This window comes from Brassica rapa, chromosome A07, assembly GCF_000309985.2.
Source record: "Brassica rapa cultivar Chiifu-401-42 chromosome A07, CAAS_Brap_v3.01, whole genome shotgun sequence".
In the NCBI taxonomy this organism is placed as follows: Eukaryota; Viridiplantae; Streptophyta; class Magnoliopsida; order Brassicales; family Brassicaceae; genus Brassica; species Brassica rapa.
In genome coordinates, this window is record NC_024801.2 from 78,187 (window position 1) to 99,354 (window position 21,168).

Here is a 21,168-nt window from a genome sequence, read left to right on the forward strand (position 1 = left end):
ATGTTTTGATATTTGGTCAAATATTGAAATTTTGTGTTTTTGATAATTGCATTTGAAGTCTGATCAGAATCCTCCTCGTATGGCTTTACATGTTGTGAAAGTGTATTACAGATCATAAAAGGTAAGCTCAGACAATAGAAAGGTCCACTAAATTCACTACTTATAGTATGTATATATATATGATTTGAATCCCTTTGCATATATGGCCGATTACATGACAAAGACAAAAACAAAAGCAAAAACTGTATTTCTCATTCTCATGGTCTGTGCGAACATATTTCTCTCGATTTCTTGTCCTGAAGATGGCGTCCTGTGACCCGAGCCAATCTGCAAGATTGCTCAGTCATTAGTCTCTGTATCGATTTTTTCTCCCAGGGGACTATCCCAAAGTCATCGTTGAAACCTTCCATGCCTTGTATCAAAAACTGCCACACCAGTGTTCCTGCCCCTGACCTCTTGCGCTTGGCTGATTTGTATACAAGATCAAAGATTGTTCTGTAGAACCGATCACGCTGCGACGGCTCATAGTCTTTGTTCAGATTCGATAGCCCGAACTCGGTGAAGAGAACAGGCTTCTTCAGTTCCTGGTCCCCGTCTTCAATGTGAGATAGCATCCATTTCACCACAAACTTTACTTTGTCTTCAAACCCCTGATCGTGAAACCTGCACCCAGTGAATCAGAACTGAAGACTTCCACGCACACACCAATCAAAACAAAGAGAGTGAGGCTGGTTACCAGTGATCAGGGTAGATATGAACCGATGCAAAATCAATGTTTGGGGACTCAGAGTTTCGAACAAAATCTGACCCAAGCTCAGAGGCCCATCTTTCTGGGTTCACCGTCAGCCGTTTTGGGCTCTTGGGACCGTAGAAACCTTCCAAGCCGACGGTAAGAAGATGCTTGTTGTCAATCGATTTAATGAATGCTGTCATTTCGTTAATCCAGTCCTTTTAGAATGAAAAGAAAGACTAACTTGTTAACATAAACACTAATTAATCATCAATGGTATTGGACAGCAAGAGAGAAACTCACTTGGAGAGTATCCCCAGAGATATCAGTGAAGCAGCGAGGCTCGTTTATCAACTCCCACGCAAATATGGTAGGGTCGTTTCTGTACTCTATCCCTGTTATCGAGTTTTTGCGGGTCAGCAGGACCTGCCAAAATGAGAGTTTCAACACCAACTAACAACTCCCTGCTAGTGCTAGGCTAGAAAGAGACATACAGTGAGATAGTTCTTGAAGTATCTGCGGATAGATGGGTCAAAGAAGAAAGAATCGTTGGAGGAGCTGAGGCCAACGCCTTCTTGCCATGCCCAGTTGACGTACTGAGTCTTGCCTCCATAGGCTTGGAGGTTATTGACTAAGCTAAGAAGCAACCTAACACCATGTGTTTTTGCCTCTGCGATTACATGATCCAAGGCCTGACCACATGATCCAAGGCAAAATAAGCAAGTGCAGATTCTTTCAAGTGCCCTGTTTTCTATTAATAAAATAAGTTCAACCATGCCTAGTCTCTGCTTAAAAAGAAAAGAAGAAAAAACATCTAAAAACAAGATCCTGGGAATGGACCTTGAAGACGCGTTCGTCGAATCGGCCAGGAGAGATCTGGAGAGCGTTGTAGCCACCATCATTGAAAGCCCAGGTTCGACACACAGTGAGGCCCATTTTGGATCCAGCTTGGAGCATTGCACCCACACGGTGCCTGCTATGATCATTGACGGCGTGGTCCATGAACCAGTACGAGTTCCACCCATTCACATACAGAGGCTTGCCATCCAACACGAACTGCGTGCCGTTCCGACTCACGAACCCTACCTCGGGCTCCCCTCCTCTGAACCCCAAGGAGAGATACATAAAGGCGGCACATGTAAGGAAGCCCAGAATTGGTATCACTGGGCCCATATTGCCTCTTCTGCCTCCTCCTATTAGCTTCAGATATTTCACGATCCCTTGTACTCTCGCCAGTTTTTTTTTTTGTTCCGATTCCGAATCTCCCCAAGCCCAGACGGGAAACAATAAGTTACCCACAGACAAATTGCCAGCCGATGATTTCTTTTTGAAAGAATCAGAAAAAACAACACCAACTAGAGAGGTTAGTTCAGAAGAATGTCTGTCTGTTTGTATCATTCAGAAGAATAAAGGAAATGCGAATGCGCATATATTAAGAGATCCAATTAACCAGTTGAACAGTCAGACTCGATTGTTCGGTTCGGAAAAGAAGAAAAAAAAAAAAAAAAAAAAAAAAGTTAGGAGCAAAAATTAAGAAACGAATTTTCTCGCACTTTGTTTGAGGGGCCTTTTGCGGTGAAATGCTCTTTTCATTCTTTACTACTACTCCACTACTACTATTTAATCAGATCTGTACAGAATGAAAACAGATTATCATGACCACACACTCGACTTTAATTTCTCTTTTTTTGGTTTATTACTTTTAATTTTCAATCGAGTAACCCATGACATCATAAAATAATCAATTCTTTTCAAAAGTTAATGATTATTAACAGAGAAAAAGACCAAAATAGCACTAAATCAAGTTTTTGTTTCAAAACTAGCACTCAAGGTCAAAAGTCACAAAAATAGCACTCAAGGGGTGGAGTTTAGGGTTTAGAATTTAGGGTTTAGAGTTTATGTTTTAGGGTTTAGAGTTGAGAAGTGAGGTTTTGGGGATAAGATTTCAAATTTTTAAAAATAAAAAAATTTAAATTTTTCAAAAGATAAAATGCTATTTTGGTCATTTTAGTTTTTGAGTGCTATTTTTGTGATATAAACTTAGAAAGGTGCTATTTTGGAGATTTGCCCTTATTAATAATAGGTAAAGAGTCCGTGCGATATCGCACGGGAACTCATTTTACAAAGAATATATTATAATTTATAATTTATAATTTTATATGCCTGATAAAAAATTAAATCATATAAATAATTAAATTTAATTTTGATGATTAAAATATGATTTACAAAGTATTCAAATATATTTTTATATATATATATATATTTATATTTTATAAACCTTAATGTTCCCTTTAATTTTTTATCAAAACGCATATTTCATACAATTGTGTCTTCATCCTTTTTTAAGTTTTTTCATACATTTTTCACATGATAATTATCTTCAACTACTTTTTGAACAAAATGCAATTTTTTTTGCATGATATATAATTTTTTTTCCTATTTAAGACATAATATTAAAATTATTAGTTTATAATTTTAAACAATTATAATTTATATGTTGGTAATTGTTATTTTGTATATTTATCTACCTGCTTTATTTATTGAAAATGGATATTCATAAAATTGAATATTGTAATAAATATATGTTGATTTATGTTAATATGACCCGTCTCATTTATAATATATTTTTTTTAATTTTTGGGAGAGTTCTTATAAAATACCAACACTTATTATATAAACTAACACATTACTTAAATAAAACCAATATTTTTTAAAGCAATCCCACTTGAGATGAAAAGACACCTTGTTTAGATGAAAAGTTGCAACTTTGACATTATTTTTTTCACCATTTTATTATTAGTAGATTAGTGAAAATTTGATTTGAAAAATGCATGGGAGAGACTATTTATAGATTTCTTAAAACCTATTTGAATAGTCACAACCCTTCAATATGAATAATCACATTCTTCTAATACTCACAATTTCTCACTTTTTAAAAGATACTAGTGAATAGTCACAACTTTTAGACTATTTTTAGAAGGATACAACCTTACAACATATAACTTTTAGAAAAGACACAACCATATACACATGTTTTTCAAAAGACAACCTTTCAACATAATTGAAGTTCACAAACTTAGGAATTAATTGGAAAAGACACAACCTTACAACATAGAACTTTTAGAAAAGACACAACCCTTTACACTACTTTTTCAAAAGACACAACCTTTCAACATAAGTGGATTCACAACCTTAAAAATTAATTGGAAAAGACACAACCTTCCAACATAGAACTTTTAGAAAAGACACAACCATTTACACTTCTTTTTCAAAAGACACAACCTTTCAACATAAGTGGACTCACAACCTTTGGAATTAATTGGGATTGCTATTATTAGTAGATTAGACTTAACTTGTTTTTGATTTTGTCTTTAATATCAGCCGGTTGATGGTAAAAAAAAAACGAATTCTTGTTCTATTTTCTATAAAATCACATACAATATACAACACTACGGTAAAGGCAAGACTTACAGAGGGACTTCTTTATTGGGGTTGATTTCAAGAATCACTACAACTAATGTTCAACGCTTAAAATGATTCAGATGTGTTTGAAAATTAAATACAACAAACTTGACCATTATACATAATCTTTTTGTTTAAAGTTCTTATAGTATTAGAAAATATAAGCTATATTTATATATTTGTGTTTATAATAATATTTCAATTTTAATATTTACATATTTAAAATATTAAAAAAAACAGTTTACAATATTTTGTGATTATCGTAAAACGTCAACAGTCTTTTGGTAGTGCTATGAAATGGTTATTACTTTTTATAGACCAAAATTCTGTACAGTTGAGTAAAAGTAAAACATGGCAATCATTTTTTTAATACTGCTCTTTTTGTTCTTAAAATAGCTTCTCTACAATCTTGTTGTGTCTGTGTATGTATGGGCAGATCTTTTGCTACTTATAATAGTAAATGAAACATAATATAAAAGAAAGGCCTGTTAAGATTAACAATCAGAGAGATCTTGAAAAGAAGAAAAAGCAAACACTGTCGGTGACTTTTTTCCCCATTATTAAATAGATCATTGTACGGTTCTGTTTATTTTATTAATAGGCTTTCCCGGAGAAGAAGGTTTCCAACTTTCAACGTTTAAAAAGTGTTGTCATCAGCATTCTAATATTAGTTCCTCTAATTAATGCCTTTTCTCCTTTTCTTCAAATCAACAGAAACGCAGAAACTCCTCATTTGCTGTCCAGAGACAAAGACATATGGTCACTACTCACGAGACTATACTGTGTTAAATCCCCAATAAGTCTCTGTTAAGTTGTTTTTTTTTTTTTGTTAAAAGGCTTTCATTGCATATAATAAATAAAAGAGAAAACATACAAGCCTGCTTGAGGCAGTGTTTTAGAGCAAGACCCAGTACAGAAACCATTCTAAAAGTCTCTGTTAAGTTGTTGACATGTTGCTCTTGTAGTTTGTTGTGTTGTTACAAATAGAGTAACTGAAACTGTTATATTTCAAAAGGAAATCACGAGCCATTGTTTTGAGTTTGATTTAAGACTTGTATTCTATTTTATACTAGTGGTTTTACCGCGCGGGGTGTTTGCCATTTGTGTTATCAAACAATGATCATATGTCATTAGACATGTTCAAGCAATACAATTGTTTAATTTGAACATCTACGATTGTATTTTTTAACTGTATCTACTGTTGTAGTTGCTTATTTTGTCAACGTTCTTTCTTTTATTTAGTTGTCATCGGTCATAATGTTAAAAATGTATGATCCCACATACTGTTCTTTCTGAAGCAGTACTTAAAGGTTGCATTCTTGTGTGCTATTAAAGGAATGCTCATGCGCAGCTTCTGGAGGCGTTCTGCTGGTGGTTTTGAATACCTTTTGTAGAACAGCAAAGGTCCTCATACTAAGCAAGCCTTCAGTAGTAACGATTTGGTGTGTGTACGATGTATAAGGCTAGTGGTACTGTTTGAATGTTTCAGCAAGAAGGGAAATTTGAAATAGGCTATAGGTGAACCTCATATGTTCAAATATTGATGAATGTTTTTTAAGACAATAAAAATATAGACAATGAGAGGTAACATGATCTTTATACACAAATGGCTGAGAATATTATCGAGAAAGTTTAAATGAAATAATCAGGATGATGGTGAGAATTAGAGCAATGATCACTGAAGTAACGATCCATTTGTTCTCATCATTCTTCTTGACGTAGCGGTCAAGACCGTTTGGACAAAGTGTTCTCGTCTTTATGGTGGCTTCAGCAGTGGAAGTTAGAGTTTCAAGGGTACTTTCGGTTATTTGAGGTTCATTGTTATTGGGTTTGTTTTTTTTTTGTCAATATTGGGTTTGTTTATTTCCAAAAAAAAAAGACAAACTGATATAGATTATAATATTTGTATTATATTATGTATTTTAATCAAATATTATTTGTTGACAAAAAAAATAGATGTTCAACTTCTGGTTGGATTGAAACTGAAATATAGATTAGAAAAGATGGATTGTTAAAAAAAATTAACAGGTTTGATAAAAAGAAGAAGTTGAAAATTTAAGCACTATATAAAATCTTCTAAAATGATGACAAGGTGTCAAATTTATAGAGTATTTAATAATGAAATCTTCCAATTCTGCATTGGATTCACCCTCAAGTTCACATCAAGAGCATGCATGTATTCTCGAGGCAGAGGAGCCAAGTTTGCACCTTCCTTTTTCTGTGCCTTCCCATCAAACTTGGACTGTTTGACACAAGCCTCATGTTAACCCTTAACAGTTTATCAATCTTCTTCTGCGGTAGCTTCTCACGCAAGTCACCACACTTGATCAAAGTATTGCAGGATGGGATAGGGAGGTTCGCAAAGAACTCAAACCTATCTTCTTGAAACTCCAAATAGCTGTAAATGTTTTTCCTACCATCAAAAGCAGGGACAGCACCAGAGAAGCTATTCTGCTCAGTCTCCACGAGATTTTGTTTTGATCATCTGAGCAATTTCCTTTGAAGGGTTTTGAGAGATCTCAACGTCGTAATGGTCAATCTTATCAAACTTGACAAGAAAATGGTTGGCGAGAAGATGTATAACAGAGCCTTCTTGATCACCAGAGTCAGGTCTTTTAGCAACCACTAATGCTGCTTCCGCTTCTGTTGTTGTGGACCCATTCACTTTGTTATTTCTATCGTTGGCTTTATGTTCTGAAAGTTGTGTCTGCGTCTGCTGTTGCTGTTGCTGATGTTTTCTCTCCACAACTTTTTTTGATTGAAACACAAAAGATGCAACTAAATCAGTACCAGTAGAAAGTATTTAAAGAGACAGAGAGTTTCTTTCTAGGCAAAAAGTTTCAGACATTAACACATTGAAGAAGATTTAAGAAAAGGTGATACTATTGTAGTACAAAGGAGGAGGACCATATAGACATTTATGCAGCAGTGTGGGAAATCACACTAAGAACAATAAAGGGGAGGGGGGAAGAGATAGCCTTGAAAACCTCTTCCTCATCCATACCATGAAGCTCCAAGTACATACGAAAGGTATACGATCATGCACTTGCACCTAATGAGTAAAGGTATATGAGTATATGAAGAAGGTTTTGACATTGAGGCAGCAAATGCCTGCGACTGATGTAATGTCTGATACCGTACCTTGCTATGAGAGTGAAGGAGAGTTTGTCGGTGCTGGCTCAGATCTTGCTGGTCATACACCAAGATCTTTTGTCTCCATCATGGTTCTTCTACTCTGTCTGATTCTGTCGCTAGACTGATCAAGCCTCTCCACTAATGATATTGTCAATCTCTCTCTTTGATCAGCAGAAACCTGGAAAGAAAATACTAACTTAAGTTTATTCTCATCTACTTCCCTTTGGTGAATTTAGTAACTACAAAAGTCTAGAAGAAGTTGAGTAATATGTTTGCAACCTGACGACACCGACATCTATGGAATCATCATATGCTATGCATGAGAAGGAAAATACCCCTCTCTATAGCTTCTTTGAGAATTTTAAGCATGAAAAAGAACACCATCCGTTATCGGCTTGAATCCTGATCACCTTTCCGGTACAGAGAAACTCAGTTGGATGTGATGATAAGAGAACCATGACAATCAGATGGGTCAATTTACAGTGTTTAGAATTGTAACCTTGCTTTTGGAACATGGTTTTACAAAAGATTTGGCATGAGCAACTTCACCTCTAAGTATGTCATGCTCCATCCCGTTGTCTTCGATCATGTCACTCGATAGCATATGTTGTACATGTAACCATAAATCAAAGGGTTATTAAAAAAAGTACAGAAAAAAGGAAAGAGTTCACCTTTTCTTGAGAAGGAGTCCATTCTCGATCAGCTCATTGATCTTCTCCTTAGAAGGAGGCTCAGCATCATCAGGCATGGCCTTTGAAGCCCCTTTTGGTATCCATGAAATTGCAGTTATCATTCTGCAAAATCAACTGAGAAAGCTAAATAAAAGTTGTGAAATTTACTTCTGCAGCTCAATCACAAAATATAACCTAAAAAGCACAGTCTAAAATTTTACCAACTTGCTTCACAACTTGAGATCATAACACAGGTTTGAAAGAAAGCTTACGATCAGAAACAAAAACCACAACAGTCACTGGTCCAGGAAGAAAGCGGCTCAAAAGAGCAAGGGCGAGGGTTAAACAACTGTAAAAATTCCACACTCCTGATTAAAAATCAAGGACTCGATAAGAACATATGCTTATGCATGACTGCATCAAGACATCAAAGTCATTCAAGCAGTATTAAATAAATAAACTGAACTGAGACTTACACATAATCAAGATCTTCTTTTGCCTCTAATCCGTTTCCTAGTGCTTGGGAGGGAGAAAGTGATGAATTTCACTGAATCGTACACCCTTATTTATATCTGCAGATTCGTAACCATGGAGAAAGGAGGGTGTGTTGAATGTGATGTAGTGCTTCCATGGCATTACCACATTAATTGATTGAGTGCAAGCCGAAACCGTTAAGCCGCCGTGATTTCAGAGGTGGTGAGATAAAGTCTGATCGTCACGACGAAGCCGTCTTCACGCATGGATCAATAAGGTAATAGTAGGTGGGCTTATTCAAGGACTGGGCCTTTGAGAACAAACTATCAAGTTAACTGAGATAATGATGCTTAATTGTTCAACTAAAGTATTAGGGTTGTCATATGAATACTGAGGTGGCTTCATGAGAAGTGAGACGATCTAATTTTATTGTAATAGATTTCGTAAAAGCCGGCATGCAAATGTTCAAAAAAAAGAAGACCGGCATGCAACAGCAAATGGATCGCGATATAGTGTAGAATGTGCATCTTTCATAAAAGGAAAAAGAAGAAATCTCTGGGATCAGCGAGTAATGTCAAAACATATAAAAACAGAACTATTTATCAATCCTATCTTTCGATTTTAGTTTTCCTATGGAGATTATCCTATGGAGATTGTCCCTTTCGCATAGGCAATTTTTGATGTGTAATAGTTCACCCAAAACGGAACTGTTTATCAATCCTATCTTTCGCCAATCTGGGTTGAACGTAAATAAATTTTTGTTTAGTTCTTCTCCTTTTGTTTGATTAAGTATTCCGTTTGAATAAGAGGTTTGATTTCTCTATTTGCTAGACACGCTTAGATTTTTGATTCATAAGTGGTGTCAAGCTTTGTTTCGATTTTGGGTGGAGTCTCCACGATGATCAAAATATGAGATTTAGATCACGCTTTGAAGATTCAAGACATAATCCAGTTAAATTGAAGCTGCCATAAAGGTTAGTGTTCTGACAAGATTCTATTCTTGGTTCTGTTAAAACTTTTCCTCAGACTAAATTCTTGCAACCGGAGAAGAAGTCTTCAAGTTTGACGACGATTGAAGGCAAGAATAACATGCAAGCAGCCTTAAACGAGTTCTAGATGAAAATTGATGGCTTTCTAGCGAGATGGTTTTGGCACCGCTTTCTTCTTTCTCTGTTGAAGAAACAGAGCCGCTTGGTAGACTACGTGTCGTCCAAGTGTTCATGTTTATCTTTAATTTAGGTTCCGTTTGGGCCGAAAGTTTAAAATTAAGACTGCTTGTAAATTGCCAATTGAGCTTTTGTTTAATAAAAACGAACGTTGACAAAAAAAAATTTTTTTATCATTTCAACTTGGTGATTCTTTGATATCTTGAAAGACACAAAATATGATGTTTTGTTTCGATGAGACTAACGAGCAATTCAGATCAAATTAGTGAACCATTATGGTTACAAGAAATTCTTTTTAGCATGGAAATCAAGTGTGATGCACCTATTATTCTTCATTCCGACATTTTTTTAACAATTAACCTAGCAAATAATCTTGTTTGGTCATTAAAGAATCAAACACATTAGTTTTGAATTTTTTATTGTTATTTCACTAGGAAAAGATATCTCGAGGCACAGTTATCATCAAATATATATCGACCAAATCACAGCAAACATACATGTCGCCTAAAACATGAGGATGCAAAGAATTCGAAACATTTCCTATCCTTTATACGTATCAAAGACTTTCATATGTTAGCTAGTCGTAGCCTCATATTGGTTGTGCTAATAAATATGTGGGTTTTTGTGATTAAGATCTTTATTTTCGTTTGCTTGAAACTTTTTAATCTAAGTTGTGTATGTAAGTAACCTCCAAACCCCGACCTAGCATATGAAACCAAACTAACACAGACTAGTACTCGTAATATTATAGTAGCCTCCAACTAATAATGTGGAGGATTGCCTCATTTTGACGTCACTCCATCTGCTTAGAAACGTTTTTTTTAACTAGGGCGTTGTCTTTTTCTTGTAGTCGGCACTATTACTTTCTCTTTTTCTGACATTGTCTTAGATATATACAGTTTTAAAAATTAAATCTAATCTATTTAAATAGATGTACAAAATAAGAATATTTCTTAGTTCTGCGAGTTATTTACACTTCAATGTCATTGATATATTTAATAAATTTATTTTTTAATTTCTTTTGTCTTTTACGATTAATAAATGTATGTCTTAAATTTATTTTAACAGAAAAACGTTTAAAGCTTAAAATTAACTCACAAAATAATCCTAATATCAAGAACATTACAAATTTAAAGTATCTATGTTTTATTTCTATCAAATTAACTAAAAGAAAATCAATCTTTTGTATACAGTCTATATCCTTGACTAACCATATAGTAGATAAACAATTAAGTATTAGAAAATCTAACATAAAAATGAACAACAAGATTCTTTTCATATATATACTATCACATATAAAAATAATGCCAATTTTTCAATTAAATCGTTAATAGAATGTTTGAAACACAAATATCTCTTTTATAAAACTATTTCATAGTAGAAAATTGAATGTTCTGTTACAAAATCATAATATAAAATCTTAATTAACCAAATATGATATAATCTAAAATATTTTAAACTAATGTGGAATATTTTATCGCAAAATATTTTATAAATTAAAAATGTTTTAACTTAATGTGAAATATTTTGTCTTAAAAATAGCATCCAATACCTAACTATTTAGAGAAAAAGACCAAAATAGTACTAAATCAAGTTTTTGTTCCCAAACTAGCACTCAAGGTCAAAAGTCACAAAAATAGCACTCAAGGGGTGGAGTTTAGGGTTTAGAATTTAGGGTTTAGGGTTTAGAGTTTAGGTTTTAGGGTTTAGAGTTGAGAAGTGAGGTTTTGGGGATAAGATTTCAAATTTTGAAAAATAAAAAAATTTAAATTTTTCAAAAGATAAAATGCTATTTTGGTCATTTTAGTTTTTGAGTGCTATTTTTGTGATATAAACTTAGAAATGTGCTATTTTGGAGATTTGCCCAACTATTTATTCTTAAGAACTAAAAGTGTTTAAAACACATGTAAATAATCAATTAACATCACCAACTGAAACATTGTTATGTAAAATAAACAATTATTTATAAATTCTTGTTTTACGCATATTTACATTATTGATTCTATTAGAAATACAATATAACAAAACAAATATATAAAATTGGCTAATTTTATTGCTGTTGAAAACACAATAAAATTATTGTTGATCTCTCTTATCAAATTATGTGCTTAAAAAATACATATTAAAAAAATATTTAATATTAGTAGGTTTTTAATATATATATCTATACTATTATTTGTGAAGTAAATTTCTGGAATCGAGCTCTCACGTTAAAAATTAGAGTGGTTAATATTGTTTATACTCTAAATGAATAAAATTTATAACTAAATTAAAAAATAAAAATGAAATTTTAATTTATTTGATTAGATAATTGATTAAAATTAATAATAGTAAGAAATATCTAAAATCTGAAAATATAATTTTAAAAAGAGATAATTTATGTAAATGTTGTATTGTTATCTGAAAAGGTAAAATATATAATTTATGTAAATATTGTATTGTTATCTTAAAAAATCTTTTAGTAAAAAGTTAAAAATATGAATTATATAACTAAATATTAATCAAATAAAATTATTAATTATTTAATTAAAAATAGAATATTGAATTATCCAAAATCTTAAAATCTAATTAAAAAAGATAATTTCTATATATATATTGTATTGTTATCTAAAAAAGTATTTTAGTAAAAAGTTAAAACATAAATTATATAATTAAATATTAATCAAATACTATTTTTTAATTATATAATTAATCGAGCTCTCACGTTAAAAGTTATAGTGGTTAATATCGTTTATACCCTTAATGAATAAAATGTATAACTAAATTAAAAAATAAAAACAAAATTTTAATTTATTTGATTAGATAATTTATTAAAATTAATAATAGTAAGAAATATCCAAAATCTGAAAATATAATTTTAAAAAGAGATAATTTCTTTAAATATTGTATTGTTATCATAAAAGGTAAAATCGATAATTTCTGTAAATATTGGATTGTTATCTTAAAAAGTCTTTTAGTAAAAAGTTTAAAACATGAATTATATAACTAAATATTAATCAAATAAAATTCTTAATTAAGTAAATTTCTGGAATCGAGCTCTCACGTTAAAAGTTAGAGTGGTTAATATTGTTTATACCCTTAATAAATAAAATTTATAACTAAATTAAAAAATAAAAATTAAATTTTAATTTATTTGATTAGATAATTGATTAAAATTAATAATAGTAAGAAATATCTAAAATCTGGAAATATAATTTTGAAAAGAGATAATTTCTGTAAATATTGTATTGTTATCTGAAAAGGTAAAATATATAATTTCTGTAAATATTGTATTGTTATCTTAAAAAGTCTTTAAGTAAAAAGTTAAAAATATGAATTATATAACTAAATATTAATCAAATAAAATTCTTAATTATATAATTAAAAATAGAATATTGAATTATCCAAAATCTTAAAATCTAACTAAAAAAGATAATTTCTATATATATATTGTATTGTTATCTGAAAAATTATTTTAGTAAAAACATAAATTATATAATTAAATATTAATCAAATACAATTTTTTAATTATATAATTAATCGAGCTCTCACGTTAAAAGTTATACTGGTTAATATCGTTTATACCCTAAATGAATAAAATGTATAACTAAATTAAAAAATAAAAACGAAATTTTAATTTATTTGATTAGATAATTTAGTAAAATTAATAATAGTAAGAAATATCTAAAATCTGAAAATATAATTTTAAAAAGAAATAATTTCTTTAAATATTGTATTGTTATCATAAAAGGTAAAATAGATAATTTCTGTAAATACTGGGTGTTATCTTAAAAAGTCTTTTAGTAAAAATTTAAAAACATGAATTATATAACTAAATATTAATCAAATAAAATTCTTAATTATATAATTAAAAATAGAATATTGAATTATGCAAAATCTTAAAATATAATTAAAAAATAATAATTTATATATATATATATATTGTATTGTTATCTGAAAAAGTATTTTAGTAAAAAATTAAAACATAAATTATATAATTAAATATTAATCAAATAATATTTTTTAATTGTATAATTAAAAATATAATATTAAGTTATTTTAAAATTTATTTTAGTATATAATGACTATAGTGTACAAAGAATTTTTTAAAAATTATGAAAATGTTTAAACCCGCATCACAGACAAAATACTTAATATATATATTATATTCAGTTTTATAAAATAAATTTGGACAATATAAAAACTAAAGAAAATACTGACACGGATGTGTTGGCCATAATTTAGTATATCTTTATATTTACCGATAAACATTTATACGAAGAGTAAGAGACATTAAACGGAGGGCTAAAAATGTAAGGGAAAACTATATATATATATTTTTTTTTTAAACTTTATATATTTTCACTGTTAAATTGGAGTTTTCGCCCGATATTCTAGAATGAGTTAAACAAATCTTTTTGTTTTTTGGGTGATAAAAGTCATTTTTGGTTATCCTTTTTTGCTAGAAGGGAATCTTTTTATTATTAGAATATGATCAGAGTATATCCGAATATGTTGTGAAGAAGCTCACGAGATTAGTCATGCTGACATAGGAACTAGCTGTCTTGAGCAAATCATTCATCCCCGAGATCTGACACATCCTCCTATCAAAGTTCGACACGTCACAACCAATCCTCTCTTTCGCGGCGCCTTGTACCTGCTTCGCTGATTTCAGACCGGTCCCATCTCCGCCCTTCCCCACTGCTATATAAACTCTCTTCACTTTTCTCTCAAAAATAAAAACAAAAAAAAACATTTATTTTTTCCCCCTTTCTTTGAATTTTTAAAACCGATGGATCGTCAAAATTCTGATGACATCGTGAGATTTCTCGATGGAATGGCTAGCTCCGACGACGTTCTATTCGGTTTCCTCGACGAAGGAAACCAGTCACCGGAAGACTTCCCGGACTCCGGTAACCTCAACGGTGGTGGAGATATAGACGATGTTGACGACAATAGCAATTGCAATCCTGAAGAAAACAAAGCTTTCTGGCAGGAACAAGAAAAACTTCTTCAGGTACTTTTTTTTTCTTCTTTCAAAAAGTTCAAAATCACAATTTTTAGTTAGCTGCTTTATTCGGGGGTCTAAAGTTGTTTGGGATTTTGTAGGGGACACTGTATCGGACAAGTTCAATTGAGACAAAGATTAGACAAGCGACAAAGGAAGCACTGAAAGAAGTTAAAGCAAAGGGTCTTTATTGTGTCTGCCGACGACCCGTTGCTGGCGGTTGCCGGAGCTGCTTACGTGGTGAAATCTCTAGACACCTTCGAGATGTGGCCGGCTACGACTGCGTCATCTCCAAATCCAAGTGGAGAAGCTCTCAAGACATCCCTGCAGGTTGGTTAGGACACATTATCTTTTTACTCATTATTATAATAATATTACCTAGTGCGTGGCTCTGAACTGTTCAACCATCTTTATCTTTTTTTTTTTTTTTGCTAAATAAGCCATCTTTATCTTCACTCCTCAAAGATCACGTCGATGCAAATATCTAAAATAAAATATTTTTGTTTGTTTTTTCTTCTGTTAGAAAAATTGACAAATATTATGTCCACAAGAACACAAATAGATATTTTTCCAGACCTATTCGTTGACTTGTTACTTTAGTATCGGATTTTGTCGATCAACAGATTATATTTTATTATATGAAATTTTATCTTTGAGTGACTTAACAACATTAATTAAGACTGACTCGTGTTTTTATCTAATAATCAGGGGAACACGAATACATAGAGATCTTGGACCGGTCTGGTTCGAAGAAAGGCGAGATGCGAGTGGTGATTGAGTTATCATTCAGGGCAGAGTTCGAGATTGCAAAAGGCGGTGAAGAGTACAAAAGGCTTATCAGCCGATTGCCGGAGGTTTACGTCGGAAAAACCGAGAGGCTCAGATCCCTGATCAAGATATTGTGCATCGCCGGGAAGAAATGCTTGAGAGACAAGAAAATGCATATGGGACCCTGGAGAAAACACAAGTACATGCAAGCCAAGTGGCTTGGCACGTGCGATAGATCGAGCTCCTTGGAAGCGGCCGTGGTCTCGGAGACCAATGAACCGGAGAATTGGGTGCCGCTGGTGAAGCCTAGGGTTTCCATGCTGAACTACGATGGTCTGTCTACCGGGATGGGCCGTTCTGCCGCTGTAACAGTCGTGTGATATGTGTGTGACGCAAGTACTATCGATGACTTGTAATTATTAATTTATTTGATTAGAGGAAGTGGAGGAGAGTTACATTAGTTCTGCGTTCCCGATTTGGAGTTAACCGGAGTATGTCTCAATGACGTTGGCTCTTGCGTGATGAAAAAACGTTCAAGTCATCGTGCAACATGCATGAAGCATTGAGATTTCTTTCATAGATAGGAATGATTAAGATTTTACAGGAATACTATAGATCATTTTTTTGAACCCCGGAATATATAAAAGTTATATTCATTATTTTCTAGAAAAAAAGTTAACCAATAGATTAATTATATTCAAATTTTAAATCTCTTATTCATAAAAAAACAGTCTCATAAGTACCATAGCATTTTATCAGTTGTACGTTATGACAATAGAAATTTACCGTGAAACTACCAATATGTTTTATTCATCAATCCATAACATTACATATTGTAGGTGAAAAGGATAATCGTTTCTTTATGAGATTTACTCTTCTCTCTGGGATATGTTGCCGGTTTACGAATCCCCGGTAACAAGTTAAAGGGATGTCAGTCCATCACAGCGTTCTCGGTATGGGTGGGTTATCCTATTTAACATGTCGCTTAATTATCTCTGGTTTGTTCTTCTTCAATGTATCATAGCTTTATATATCTCGAGGCTTGAAGAACCCTATGGTTCACATCCAGACCTCATTCACCTTCATAAGCACATTTTCTTAATGAATGATAAATTTATTATAAAGAGAAACCATTGTTACTTTTCTACAACTTTTGTAGAACAGATATTTTTTTTTAAGTTCACCTTCATAAGCACATTTCCTATGCTATATTACTAAATATATAAGTTATAAGTTACAAAACCAAGTGTAAAGTGATGGTAGCTTCTTGTGGTGAACCACTTCTGAAAGCTCCTTTTTTTTATGAACACATTTTATCTGTGTTAGATATAGTCAAGCTTCTAGCAATCGGTTTAGGTCTAATTGTATAGCTGAGTCTAATTGGTTTAGGTCGGTTAAGCTTGTAATCAATTAGAACCGGCTCTCTCTCTCGAGTTAGTTAGTCTCAAGCGTGTGGTTGTACACGTGTGATGGTTAGCCTAGGATAAGACTACTATGAGCTGATAGGATTCTGTTAGATCAGCACTCAGAGCTATCGTAGAGTAAGAGAGAGAGAAGCGAGGTGATTGAGGTGTAAAAGACGGTGGCTCGGCTTGTGAGCTCATCCGTTGAAGGCATAGTAGATTGCCGGTTCAATCCCGGCCCCGGTGAAGTATAGCGGCCATTCCTCTTTAACGGAGTGGTGCGGTGAACACCGGGTGAACACTTGTGTGTGCTCCTGAGTTTACGAGATAACGATCGAGTGGAAGAGAGATTGATCTTCACAAATTGGTATCAGAGCCGGAGGTTAAGAAGATCGAGCTGAAGGTTATAGAAATCAAGAACGGCGAGATTCGACTTCTCGATCGGAGTGTGAATCTACGAAGTGCGCGAATCTTGCGATGGCGACACACAAGATGAAGATGCAGATTCAGATCACGATGTTCGACGGCACCGGTGACTTCGGGATCTGGAAGAAGAGAATGCTAGCAAATCTGAGCGTCCAAGGCCTAAAGGACGTTCTATCACCTCCGTCACAAGCTTTGGTGACGATTAAGGATGATCAAGAAGACGATGAAGACTCCAAGAAGAAGAAAGATCTTGAAGATACAGCAAGATCGGAACGAGATGAGAAGGCGCTGAATATCATTTTCATGAGCGTTGGAGACCATGTACTCAGAAAGCTCGACAAGTGCACTACGGCGTTAGAAGCTTGGGAGCTGCTTGACAAACTATACATGGCCAAGACTCTCCCAAACCGAGTGCATGCACAACTCAAGGTTTACTCCTTCAAGATGCTAGACTCAAAGACTATCGATCAGAACGTGGATGACTTCCTTAAGCTTGTCACGGATCTGAACAACCTCAACATTGAGATTCCCGAGGAAGTGCAGGCTATACTGCTACTCAACGCTTTGCCAAGCAGGTATGACTCTCTGAAAGAAACCTTGAAGTACAGTAGAGAGGCTATTAGAGTAGATGAGATAGCCAGTGCTGCAAGGTCTAAAGAACTGGAGTATAAGGACTCATCTACAGCTAAGTTGAATGGGGAAGGAAACTATGTTAGAGGCAGGTCAGAGAGTAGGAGTAGAAATGCTTTTACAGGTAAAAACAAGTTCAGATCAAGATCAAAGAGCAAAGATGGGAAGCGTCTGTGCTGGTCATGTGGAAAGGAAGGTCATTTCAAACGACAATGCCACAAATGGCTTGAAAGAAACAAGGACCAGATGACTAATCAAGACAGAGGAGAAGCTTCCCTGGCTAAAGATGATGCTAATGACCTGGTTGGATTGATAGTAGATGAAGCAAATGCGGCGGTTACAGACCACGATGAATGGGTGCTTGATACGGGTTGCTCGTTTCATATGTCTCCAAGACGAGATGTGTTCATAGACCTACAAGAGGTTCGAACTGGCAGAGTGAGGATGGCAAATAATACAGTTGTAGAAGTTAAAGGCGTGGGAGCTGTTCGTTTCCAAAACGATGATGGAACCACCTTACTCCTCACAAAAGTTAGGTACATGCCAGGAATCTCTAGAAACCTGATATCTATGGGAACACTCGAAGAGAAGGGGTGCAAGTTCAAGGCGTCAAACGGAGTACTGAAGGTTATCAAAGGATGCACAGTCTTTATGAAGGGACAGAGAAGACAGTCTCTATACATCCTTACCGCGAAGGCTAAAACAACCTCTCAGTATATTGGTGAAACGAGCTCTGCAACGACAGCAGACAATTTGAACAGCAAGACTCAGTTGTGGCATAGCAGACTTGGCCATCTCGGACAAAAAGGAATGGACATCCTTAACAAGAAGGGATCTTTTGGCAAAAGCAAGGTCGATAGCATGAAGTTCTGTGAAGCTTGTGTGATCGGGAAGACACACAAAGTAAGCTTCAGTCAGGCCAAGCACGTAACTAAAGATAAACTAGACTACATCCATTCTGACCTATGGGGATCACCCAATGTCCCATACAGTCTAAGCAGGAGTCAGTACTTCATCTCCTTTACAGATGACTGTACGAGGAAAGTATGGTTATACTTCATGAGGTTTAAAGATGAAGCGTTTCAGAGTTTTGTGATATGTAAGAAGATGGTAGAGACGCAAAGCGAAAGAAAGATTAAGAGACTGAGGACTGACAATGGGTTGGAATTTTGCAACAAGCAGTTTGATGGATACTGCAAAGAACATGGCATTGTTAGACATCGAGCGTGCACATACACACCGCAGCAAAACGGCATTGCGGAAAGGCTTAATCGAACTATAATGAACAAAGTCCGAAGTATGTTGAGTGAGAGTGGAGTGGAATTAAAGTTTTGGGCAGAAGCTGCTGCCACTGCAGTCTATCTGATCAATAGATCTCCGTCTTCCGCATTGGAGTTCAGAATCCCTGAAGAACTGTGGACTAACCACGTCTCTGATCTCAGCAACCTGAGAAGGTTTGGGTGTTTGGCATATGTGCACTCTACTGAAGGTAAACTTCTTCCTAGCGCTAAGAAAGGGATCTTCACTGGCTATCCAGAAGGTGTTAAAGGCTTCAAAGTATGGCTTCTGGATGAGGAAAAAATGATTATCAGCAGAAACGTGATCTTCAGAGAGGATCGTGTTTATAAAGACCCCAAGAACGAGGTAACAGACATGGAAGACATCAGAACAGTTACTCAGTCTGTTGACCTTAAAGTTCTTGAACCCGAGAAGGAACAGGATGTTGCAACAACATCGGATCCAGTGGTTACCACTGAAGAAGTTGATGAAACAGAGGAATCATACCAAAATGAATATCAACTAGCCAGAGACAGAGAAAGAAGACCTATAAAACGTCCTCCAAGATTGGATGACTATGAGTGTGATATCACTGATGGAGAGGACCAGTTTGCAGGGTTAGTGTGTCTAATGTCTGAAGATACACTGTCCGAACAGCTCATGGAAAGAAGCTATGTTGGATGCAGATAGTGATAAGTGGACTGAAGCAGCGCAGGATGAGATGACGTCTCTTGAAGCAAATGAGACATGGGATCTTATAGACAGACCTAAGGGTCAAAAGATAATTGGGTGCAGATGGCTCTTCAAAAGAAAAGTAGGAATAGCTCGAGTAGAACCTCCAAGACATAAAGCTAGGTTGGTAGCTAAGGGTTACTCTCAAACCGAAGAAATAGATTACCAGGAAATCTTCGCTCCGGTGGTTAAACACGTATCCATACGGTTTATATTGTCAGCTGTTACTCATTATGATATGGAGCTACAGCAGATGGACGTTAAAACCGCTTTCTTGCACGGTAACCTGGATGAGTTCATTGTAATGGAGCAACCGGAGGGCTTCATTGACAAGAGATACCCAAACAGAGTCTGCAAGCTCAAGAGATCGCTATATGGGTTGAAACAGAGTCCAAGACAATGGAACAAACGGTTTGATGACTTCATAAGGTCAAAGGGATACACAAGGAGTGAGTATGACTCGTGTGTTTATTTTCAGAAGAACAAACATGAAGAGTATGTATATATGCTGCTTTATGTGGATGACATACTTATAGCATCCGTCAACAAGGCTGAAGTTGAGAAGCTGAAGTCTATTTTGAGCGCAGAATTTGAAATGAAGGACTTGGGGGGTGCTAAAAAGATTTTAGGAATGGAGATTACTCGAGACCGGGCTAACAGGAAACTGTGTATTTCTCAAGAAGATTACTTGTGGAAGGTATTAGCCAAATTTAATATGGATCAGTGTAAGGAGGTTGCTATCCCATTGGGAGCTCATTTCACTCTAAAGGCTGCTACTGATGAAGAGTTGCGAGAGCAGGAGGAGTGTATGAAGAAGACACCATATCAGAATGCAGTGGGAAGCGTTATGTATTCCATGGTAGGAACTCGCCCTGATCTGGCCTATGTTGTAGGAGTGATCAGTAGGTTCATGTCACGGCCTATCAAGGATCATTGGCAGGCTGTTAAGTGGGTTCTAAGATACATTAGAGGTTCTGCAGATATTCGTTTGAGTTTCAGGAAGAAGGGAGATTTTGTTGTTACTGGTTATTGTGATTCAGACTATGGTGGTAACATGGATAATGCAAAGTCAACAACAGGCATGGTCTTTACGGCAGGTGGAAATGCAGTAAGTTGGAGGTCTTCACTGCAGAAGGTGGTAGCCCTATCGACAACCGAAGCTGAATACATTGCGTTGTCTGAAGCCGTAAAAGAAGGAGTGTGGCTTAAGAGGTTTGCAGAGGAGCTAGGATTTCCTCAGAGATCGGTGGAGATTTATTGTGACAGTCAAAGTGCTATTGCACTATCGAAGAATGCTGTGTTTCAC

General features: G+C 34.6%; 2 protein-coding genes and 2 long non-coding RNA genes across 4 annotated transcripts; 2 read left to right on the plus strand and 2 right to left on the minus strand.

Annotated features, from left to right (window-relative positions):
* Nucleotides 1–80: 80 nt before the first annotated feature.
* On the minus strand, nt 81–2,323 carry LOC103828152 (mannan endo-1,4-beta-mannosidase 2). Its single transcript, XM_009103752.3, has 5 exons — nt 1,571–2,323; nt 1,225–1,422; nt 1,034–1,156; nt 737–948; nt 81–663 (listed from the first exon to the last, which is right to left on the minus strand). The coding sequence occupies exons 1-5, from the start codon at nt 2,126–2,128 to the stop codon at nt 258–260; spliced, it is 1,497 nt and encodes a 498-aa protein (XP_009102000.1). The 5' UTR covers nt 2,129–2,323; the 3' UTR covers nt 81–257.
* Nucleotides 2,324–2,700: 377 nt separating this feature from the next.
* LOC117126432 lies at nt 2,701–6,320 on the plus strand. Its single transcript, XR_004448988.1, has 2 exons — nt 2,701–2,813; nt 4,077–6,320. It is a non-coding gene; the product is annotated as an uncharacterized LOC117126432 (long non-coding RNA).
* A 672-nt stretch (nt 6,321–6,992) lies between these two features.
* Nucleotides 6,993–11,903, minus strand: LOC103828153. Its single transcript, XR_625201.3, has 6 exons — nt 8,475–11,903; nt 8,271–8,366; nt 7,827–8,121; nt 7,607–7,729; nt 7,334–7,505; nt 6,993–7,244 (listed from the first exon to the last, which is right to left on the minus strand). It is a non-coding gene; the product is annotated as an uncharacterized LOC103828153 (long non-coding RNA).
* Nucleotides 11,904–14,078: 2,175 nt separating this feature from the next.
* On the plus strand, nt 14,079–16,005 carry LOC103828156. Its single transcript, XM_009103755.3, has 3 exons — nt 14,079–14,634; nt 14,727–14,955; nt 15,334–16,005. The coding sequence occupies exons 1-3, from the start codon at nt 14,410–14,412 to the stop codon at nt 15,771–15,773; spliced, it is 894 nt and encodes a 297-aa protein (XP_009102003.1). The 5' UTR covers nt 14,079–14,409; the 3' UTR covers nt 15,774–16,005.
* The last annotated feature ends 5,163 nt before the right edge of the window (nt 16,006–21,168 follow it).

Bases quoted from the DNA above. Each gene is read 5' to 3' on its own strand.
- LOC103828156 (XM_009103755.3), top strand. From the start codon at position 14,410: ATGGATCGTCAAAATTCTGATGACATCGTGAGATTTCTCGATGGAATG. The intron at 14,635-14,726 runs GTACTTTTTTTT...GGGATTTTGTAG, and splicing joins AACAAGAAAAACTTCTTCAG to GGGACACTGTATCGGACAAG. The intron at 14,956-15,333 runs GTTGGTTAGGAC...TCTAATAATCAG, and splicing joins CTCTCAAGACATCCCTGCAG to GGGAACACGAATACATAGAG.
- LOC103828152 (XM_009103752.3), bottom strand. From the start codon at position 2,128: ATGATACAAACAGACAGACATTCTTCTGAACTAACCTCTCTAGTTGGT. The intron at 1,423-1,570 runs GTCCATTCCCAG...TCATGTGGTCAG, and splicing joins TCGACGAACGCGTCTTCAAG to GCCTTGGATCATGTAATCGC. The intron at 664-736 runs GTAACCAGCCTC...CACTGGGTGCAG, and splicing joins CATATCTACCCTGATCACTG to GTTTCACGATCAGGGGTTTG.